Genomic DNA, 9,232 nt, shown 5'->3' with positions numbered 1-9,232 from the left:
TTCCATTTCCATGCTTGTTCCGCGGGAAAACAACGTTCCGTTTTGTTTCCATTTCCACGTAAAAAAAATCCATTTTTCGTTTCCATTTTGTAAATTTCCATTTCCATATTTTCTCTCCATTTTCGTTTTTCCTCCATAAAAGTGGAATGTTTCCACTCCATTTTCATCCCTAACCGTTAATATGTTTGATGAGCTTTCCAAAACTATGTAGCTGCACACACGCATCAGCCACTGTCCAGCTATATGATCATTAGCTTGGCTCGATTTTGAGGCTGTGATCACACATAACTGCACACATGCATCAGCCACTGTTATCCTTGACTCTTCAGAGCCAGAGGGTTCCAAAATTAAGTAGTTGCACTACATGCACTATATGATCACTAGCTTAGCTCGATTTCGAGGCTGCAATCACACATAACTGCATACACGCATCAGCCACTGCTGTCCTTGACTCTTCAGAGCAAGAGGGCGCCAGCCTGGCTGAGGAGCGGCACGAGTTGGCCGCCAAGGTGCAGTGTCATGACCATGCCAGCAAGCGCCCTCTCCACGTCCTTCCCCCAGGGGTCCTTTGCCAGCTTGTGCACCGCCCAGCTCACGCCCAGCTCCGTGAAGAGCGTCTTCACCGTGTGGCACATGAAGCGGTTGCTCACCCCGAAGATCACCACCGCACGCTGCGACGCCAGCTTCTTCACCCTGTCCGCCATTGCTGATCGAGCAAATTGGTGGCTAGCTGTAGGATGTTGTTTCTTGGGGCTTTGTGGTTGATCATCTGATCAGTTCAGTTCACTTGAGCTAGATGTGGGCTGTTGTTTCTTGGTGTTTTATGATGCTGATGACCCAACGATGCTTATTTATAGATGTGTCTGATTGGGTAGAATATATGTTCTCTGTTGGAAGGTTCTATTGTACCACCTTTTGTATCTTTGCTTTTGGGAGGGGCCAAAATCATAGTTAGCTATGGCCAGGAGAGTGGCTAATCTCTGATAATATTTTTAATGATGTGCTCAATAAGTATTTTTTAAAGAAGAATCGAGATTCAAGACAGGCAGAAGTTTAGTTATAGTATCATATCTATGGAAAAAGAGGATGGTGGTACCAAACAAATTCGCTGCTTCAGCTGATGATTCATCAAATTCCTGATAAGCTAGGTTTGGATTCTATTTTCTGGACACCATTGGGAATTTGGGATAAAACTCCATCTAATGAATTCTAGCAGCTCGTGTAATCTTTGCTTTTGTGAGGGAGCAAAGTGATAGAGTTAGCTATGGTCAGGAGTGTGGCTAATCTTTGATATTTTTTGTAATGATGCCTTGAATGCGTAAAAATGAAGAAGAGTCAGGATTCGAGATAGGCTGAACTTTTTTTTTGACGAAATGCAGCTTGGCTGCTTTCATTGCGATTAGAAGGAGTAAAAGGTTACAAATGGGTAACCAGAAAGTAAAAAAAAATGGATGGTGGTATCAATCAAATCAATGCTTCAGTTGATGATTAATCAGGTTTCTGATAAGCTAGGACTGGATGCACTCTAATTTACTGTATTTGCCATTTGTCCGTGACGAGGAATACCATTGTTGTGGAGTTTGTGGACACCAAAGCATCACTTTTTTTTCTGGCAGCGATTGGGATAAAACTTCAGCTAATGGCATCTATCAAATTTTCCCTTAGAACTAATAGTAGTGAACTAGTGATGATGGGTGGATTATAGCTTGTAGACAAGTCAGTTTTAATTAAAAAAATGGACATCACAACACATGCATATTTTCAGTTAATGGCATCGTTTGAGCCATCCCTGTCGAGAACACAAAAGAAACTTCCTCGCCAAAAGCTATATTTTCAGTTATTTGTCTTCCGTTTGCTGCTTGTCATTTTTATTTGGCGACCATTCAAAGTTTTTCTACACAACTGATCATTACCAGAAAACCCTCATATATGGAATATCTTATACAAACTACTGTCAGCTCAGATGATCAGTGCAGTTTTGCTGGATATATTTCAATAAACCTCTGCAAACTTCAGGTTTTTTAACTGAAATGAAACACAGGTTCTTAAGACACACATACATGACTGCAATATCTATTGTTCTTAGGAAGAGAAATGACTCAAAGTACATACCTCTCTATTGCAGAACTCATACTCAGTTTAGATAGTACAATGATCAAACACAGGGGGATCATTCTTCACGTTTCACGTTCCGCGCTGGGAAGATAGGCGGCCAGATCATCATAACAGGAGATACACGTACGTGGCCAGCAGCCGTACGTTTATACCCACATTGATCTGCCCCCCTCTGATAGACCTTCTCAACCACCCTGCTCCTCAGATGAACATAAAAGAGAGCACCACTTGCTGGATGATCTAAGAACACAAAGTCAGCATCGTCCCCGACCGCGACAACATCAAGGCAAACATCGTGAGGAACCCAACTGTCCTCTGCGCGTGGTGTGCATGCCTGACCCACACCGACACAAAATGTGTCCACCAGCAGCCAGCCTGCGCCATTATCGTCGCCCGACATCCGATGAAGCCACACACTGAGCTGAAACCCGTCTGCACTGACGAGATAGAGCCCGGAATCTTCCGCGCATGAGAGCATATAGTTGCCCCGCACTCCTACTGGTAGCTCTAGGGTGAAAAGGCTCCTGGTGGCTAAATCTAGACCCAAGGTGTACCCTAAGTTGGTCACCATGAAGACTTTGCCATGGATGGGTGGTAGCATTTCATGGAAGACGATGTCATCCGGGAGCTCTATCTCTGTCGAGCCCCTGGCAGGGACGCCAGACCTGCCAGATCCCAGGATGCACACCTCCGCATACACTTTTGGCCAGTCTTTCCACAGATTCACCAAGGTGATGCCGTCGCGGCCCCCATCCTCGGGTAGGAACATCTCAGTGAATCCCGTTTGAGTGCCCTGCACCCAGCGGTCACGGTGGGGCCGGATCTGTGGGAGGACGGCTGCAGATTCCCCGGTGAGAAGCGGCACCACGAGGGGGTGATCGAATCTGCCGGCGTGGAAGACCTCGATGATGAGGCGGCCATTCCGGCAGTGCTTGATTCGCGGGCACCCGCGGGCGAAGGCGGCGTCGCAGGAGGAGATCGCGCGGCGTATCGGGGCGGCGAGCTCTGGGGGCTGCTGCGGGAGCGGCACAAAGCGATACCTGCCGGGGTAGCCGACGCAGACGCCAAGGAGGCGGGGTGGGTTGCGCTCGCGGAAGCGGCGGAGGAAGGCCGGGTCGGAGGCGTGGTGGAGCCACCGCTTGGAGATGAGGGCGGCGTGGATGAGGCAGGTGGGGAAGCCGAGGCGGATGAGGATCTCGGGCAGGAGGTTGTCGTCGCCAAGAACCGCCGCCGCCGATGCGAGCGCGGCGGCCGCCGGCAACCGTCGATCTCCGTCCATAGTTTTGGCCAGCCAAAGTTTGGGGGATTTTCCGGTGGGAGGGGTTTGGAGGGGTTTCGGTGGAAGCGGAGCGGAGCAGGAAATATGTAGACAGAATGGATACGCCACGGCTGAATCGAGCGTTTCCTTTTCTTCTTTTTTTGAAAATGCGTTTCCTTCCTCTTTCTTCTTGATCCGTTTTCCGGCGTTGGATTATATACAGGACACTAGTAACGGGTGGTTGTACCCTCGCGTCATTTTCGCCTCATACGTGCATTTCATGCTCCAGTAGTATTCCACTGTTTATTTTTCATCGTTGGATTACGACACTAATAATGGTTGGATTGTGCCCCCACGTCATCCCTTATGTCACCTTCGTCCCACACATGCATCTTCCTTATTATATCAGAGTACTTTAATGGTCTTTTCACTACAGAAATTGACGAGCCAGACCAGGAGTTCATTAACCGTGTTGTCCCTCGGGTGACAAATAACATGAACGAAAAGCTCTTGAAGCCTTAAAGCATCTCCAGCCGTTGGCCTCCCCAGGAGGCGCTAAAAATCGCCCCCGGGGGCGCACCGGCGCTAAACCGTGCGCGACGTGATGTCTCCCAGTCACGGCGCCCATGTATTTTTAAAAATTTTAAACACGGCGCAAATTCAACGCAAACTTCGACGAGTTCGTCCAAATTTAAACATATTTTATAAAAAAGGAAAAAAACTACTAGGCTGCTCCTCGCCGTCTCCCTCGTCGCTCCTCGCCGCCCGCCGCCCGCCCTTGCAGTTCTACATGCCGAGGAGGCTGTAGAACCGCGTGTAGTCGTCGTCGTCGTCGTCGTCATCGTCACCACCTCCGCCGCCGCCGTCCCTGCTGCATCCCTCTCCCGGTTGGCGCGGCGGGTTGGACGGTCCGGGGGCGTCATCGCCATCGTCGCTGTCGAGGATCATGACGCCGTGCTCGTCCTCGCGCCCACGTTTGCGGGCTTCTGTCTCCTCCAGGGCCCGGCGCTGCCGGACCATCTCGTCGCGGAGGTAGTCGTCCCGCATCCACTGTAGGGCGTCCTCGTCGAAGAAGCCGCGCCGGGCTATCTCCTCGTACTCCGCGGGGAGGCCAGGTTCCGGCTTGGGCTCGACGAGGATGAAGCGGCCAGAGGAGGGGGGGGGGCTGGAGTCGTCGATGCGGACGCCGGAGCTGCGGGTGCGCCCGCTGACAGGCGTGTCCTGGGGTTCCGGCTTGACGGGGCGGAGGCAGGGAGAGCCGGACGAGCGGCCGGACGAGGAGGAGGACGCCCCGGGCTGCTCCATGCGCCTCGGCGTCCACGAGCTCCCACGTCGGCGAGAGAAGGACGGGGGAGCGGGGTACTCGAGGTGCGGCGTGTTGCCGCCCTCGATGTACTCGAGGACGGCCTCCAGCGTGCGGCCGGGCACGCCCCACCACCGGCGCCGCCCCTCGGAGTTGAGCCTGCCGGAGGGCACGACGCCGTTCGTCGCCTTGAGCTGTTCGGCGTGGCGGCGGCGGAAGTAGGGCTCCCAGAGTGGGCTGTCGGTGGTGTACCGCGGGCCTTCCCTCGCCGCCCGCGGCAGGGACGCGCGGATACGTGCGATCTCCGCACGCCGCACCGCCCCGGTGGGTGGTGGTGGCACCGGCACGCCGTCGGCGCTGATCCTCTACGCCCCGGGCACCCGCATGTCCGGCGGGACCGGGTACTCGGCCTCGAAAAGGAGGCGAGCCTCGTCCTCATGAAGATGGCGGCGGCCGAAGCCGTTCGCTGCCGCGCCGTCGCCTGGGAAGCGCTCGGCCATTCTTTTGAACTGGAAACGATGAGAGGGAGGTGGAAGGGGGAGAAATGGCGCGTCGGCGGTGGAGGTGCGTGTCTCCGGCGCGCTGGGGTCGGCTTATATAGGCGGAGGCGCCGCGTAGTACGCGTGGCGGGTGAGGGGACGCGCGTCGCCCGGCCTTCATTGCCCCGCCCATGAGGTATCAATGGAGGCTGACCGGCGCGGCAACGTGCGTAGCTTTGGCATTGATTCGCTGCGGGAAACGAGGCGATGAGGACGACGAAGCGGCGAGAAGAGAGGCGAGTCGCTGGTAGGAGGGTCCGTGGCTCTTTCGCGCCAAAAACGATTCGCCCGGCGCCCCCGAGCGCCTCCCAGCGCGCCGGGTTCGGGTTGGGTCCGCCGACGCCAATTTCGGCCCAAGCCGGCGAAAACTGGGCCCTTGGGGGCGCGACTGGGCCGATTCTTTTGGCACCGGCAGCCGAAAAATCGCCTGGGAGGCCATGTTGGGGGCGCGGTTGGAGATGCTCTTACTTAGCAGAGGATGTTAAAAAGGCTTTGTTCTCCATTGGGGACACCAAGGCACCATGTACTGATGGGTTGCATGCTATTTTTTTTAAGAAATGTTGGCATATTGTAGGTGATATTCTTACGTCTGGAGTGTTAAAGGCAATAAATGAAAAGAATATTCCAGCTGGATGGAATGATACAGCTATAATGCTCATACCGAAGGTGGATAATCCGGAAAATATATCTCAATATAGGTCCATCAGTTTATGCAACGTTTTGTATAAAATCATCTCGAAGACGATTGCCTTTCGACTGAAGAGTATCCTGGATGAAACTATTGCACCTGTTCAAAGCGCTTTTGTTCCTGGGAGATCAATTACAGATAATATTCTTATTGCCTATGAGTCCATGCATACAATGAAGAATAAGAGGAAAGGAAAAGTGGGGTATTGTGCAGTGAAGCTAGATATGCACAAGGCCTATGACCGCGTGGAATGGGTCTTTTGAGAAAATAATGAGTAGACTTGGTTTTCGTGAAGAGTTCATTGAGCTTTTGATGGCTTGTGTAAAGTCAATAGAATATAGGGTCAGGTTTAATAATCAAGAGACAGATATGTTTGTGCCAAGCAGGGGACTTCGGCAGGGGGCCCCTCTTTCACCTTATTTGTTTCTTCTATGTGCGGAGGGTTTATCCAGTGCTTTGGCTCAAAAGGAGGAGGTCCGTGGCATTGAAGGCGTTCGGGTGTGCAGAAATGCACCATCGGTGTCTCATTTACTTTTTGCTGATGATTCCCTTATACTCATGAAAGCTGACATGACTAATGCAACCTCATTGGGACAAGTACTAGATGATTACTGCGCAAATTCAGGCCAGCTAATTAGTGAAGCGAAGTGTAGTGTTTTTTTCAGCCCTAATGTAGATGTCGATGTGAAAGCACAGATTTGCACTGAACTGAATATTACACTGAAACTATTTCTGAGAGGTACCTTGGTTTACCTTCTATGGTTGGGCTAGATAAGAGTGGGAGTTTTGTATATCTGCTAGAAAGAATCATTGAGAGACTTAAAAGATGGAAAGAAAAGTTGTTGTCTATGGGGGCAAAGGAAATTCTTCTGAAATCAGTACTTCAGTCAATCCCAGTTTTTGCCATGGCTGTTTTCAAGATCCCAAAAAAACTATGTAAAGAAATCAATGATGCCATGTCTGCCTTCTGGTGGGGTGGTTCAGATGATCACAAAAAGATGCATTGGTTTTCTCGGTGGAAAATGTGCATCCCGTAGAAGCTAGGTGGTATGGGATTCCGTGATTTGTGTTCTTTCAACATGGCCATGCTCTCAAAACAGTCATGGCGGCTTTTGAACAAACAAGACTCGCTGTGTGCTAAAGTGTTAAGAGCTAAATACTATCCAGGCGGAAAGCTCTTAAATGTTGGCCCTAAGAAGGGCTCCTCTTATACTTGTCAAAGCATAATTGCAGGTTTACCAACTTTTAGGAGGGGGCATATTTGGAGAGTTGGGTCTGGGAGTAATATCAATATTTCGGAGGACCATTGGATCCCAAATTGTCCATCCAGGAAAGTACTTACCAGAAGGGGTCAGTGTCTTCTTCGGCATGTCGATGAGTTGATTGATCAAGATACTCATTGCTGGCATGAGCCACTTATTCGAGACATTTTCATGCATGTTGATGCTCAGAATATTCTCATGATTCCTTTGAGTGAACACTTGCAGGAGGACTTTGTGGCTTGGCATAAAACAAAGTCCTTTGTCTTCTCGGTATGGTCTGCTTATTACATAGAATGGGAGCACCAGTTTGGCGCAAAAACAAGACGAGAAGATGAACAAGGAGCATCAAACCCGAATCCTGTATGGGACATTTTATGGAAGCTTTCAGTCCCTAGCAAAATCACGATTTTTGTTTGGAAAGCCCTACATGGCACTGTCCCAGGAAAGGCTATTCTTGCTGCACGCCACATTCCTGTAGTGCCTATTTGTCCGATTTGCAAAGGAGGCCCAGAAGATATTCACCACCTTCTGTTCACATGTAATCGTGCTCGGGAAGTTTAGCATGCTCTTGGCCTCGAGGAAGTAATTGATAATGCTCTAGCTATGGACAGACCGGGTTCGGTAATTCTGGAGTATATTTTGTGTCATCCTACCCGGAGATCTCCCGTCCTAGGGGGGCTCGGACTTCAGGAATCAATTGTCGTTGCATGCTGGTACATATGGTGGCAAAGACGTGAAATGGTTAGGGGGGAATTGGTGGCAGCCCCCGCTAGAACTGCTTTTGCAATTGAACCTCTGACAGCGAATTATGAAGTTTCATCTCACCCCAGTGCACCGCATGAAAAATCTTGGACAAAACCTAGACCTGGATGCTACAAACTAAATACGGATGTTGCATTTCATGATAATGGTACAGGTGCGGTAGGGATTGTCTTGTGAAATAGCATTGGTGAGGCGGTTGCTGGTACAACTTGTCTATTTGTCTCTACTTTTGATGCCACCTCAGCAGAAGCTTTGGCAATGTTGAAGGGGCTGGAGCTGCTCGAGAGGTTGGGTTGCACAAATATTATCATTGAATCTGACTCGTTGGAATTGATAAATGCATGCAAGGGTGAGGTTGATATGTTCAGTCCATATACTGCAACCTTGGTGGAATGCTTTGCGAAAGCCCAGACAATTGATGGTATCTCTTTTGAGTTTTGTCCTAGGAAAGCTAATCAGGTGGCTCATCATCTTGCAAAACATGCTTATGATAATCAGTTAGAGTTTAGATGGGAGGGTGATCCACCATCCTTTTTATTGCCTTATGTTTTACACGATGTAACCCTGTTGACAAAGTAATAAATCATCGAGAGGCTTTCCCACTCATGCATCGTCTCACACGGCACACACACATCTCAAGTTCTCAACCTCTTGCACGAGCAAGCACCAACGCCTTCGAGTAGGTCGCAGTAGGACCCTGTGACGTCGTCGCGCATTAGGACCTTAGCTGTTGCGCAGAAGGTCTTCCCCATCGTCCCCATGTTTGCATTACCGTAAAAAGGAATCGCTAGCCACCAGTCCACCTCTACAGTCTCATCATCGTCGCATACCCCGGCCGCCGCACCGTCAACTGCGCTTGTAGCACCGGTCACTCCTATCGTAGCACCCGTCGCTGTCGTCACAGGTTGTAGCAGGGTCGCCACAGGTTGCAGCTTCCGTCGAAGCATGTCGTGGCACGGGCCGACATCGATTACAACTTTTTTCACCTCTAGTCCTGACACGGGTCACCGATGTTTACAGTCCGCTATGGCCAGTTGCAGCTTTCGCTGCGGGCGTAGCATGGGGCGTTGCTGATTACAGCTTTTTCTACCACCAGTCATGACATAGGTCGAAGCCGGTTGCAACCATTGTAGCACATGCGCACACTAGTTCTAGCATCAGAGAACGCCAGTTCCAGAATTGCCGTGTCAGAGTTCCCGGTTCCAACACCCCCGCGTGTCGGTCGCAACATTTGGTGCCGTCGGTTGAAGCTGCGCGTGCCGATGTTCGCAGCCTCGGTGCCGACTGACATCACGGCTAGCAGCA

At 50.8% G+C, this 9,232-nt stretch overlaps 2 protein-coding genes across 2 annotated transcripts; both read right to left on the bottom strand.

The window, feature by feature from the left end:
* Positions 1-455: 455 nt before the first annotated feature.
* On the bottom strand, positions 456-704 carry LOC119274209 (putative glutaredoxin-C2). The gene has a single exon (XM_037554867.1). It carries the CDS (start codon positions 702-704, stop codon positions 456-458), a length of 249 nt encoding a protein of 82 aa, XP_037410764.1.
* Positions 705-1,969: 1,265 nt separating this feature from the next.
* LOC119279990 lies at positions 1,970-3,394 on the bottom strand. The gene has a single exon (XM_037561013.1). It carries the CDS (start codon positions 3,392-3,394, stop codon positions 2,171-2,173), a length of 1,224 nt encoding a protein of 407 aa, XP_037416910.1. The 3' UTR covers positions 1,970-2,170.
* Between the last annotated feature and the right edge of the window lie 5,838 nt (positions 3,395-9,232).

Source organism: Triticum dicoccoides, chromosome 3B, assembly GCF_002162155.2.
Source record: "Triticum dicoccoides isolate Atlit2015 ecotype Zavitan chromosome 3B, WEW_v2.0, whole genome shotgun sequence".
Taxonomy (NCBI): domain Eukaryota; kingdom Viridiplantae; phylum Streptophyta; class Magnoliopsida; order Poales; family Poaceae; genus Triticum; species Triticum dicoccoides.
Note: the sequence above shows the minus strand (reverse complement) of the source record. Positions and strands in the feature narration are given on the sequence as shown.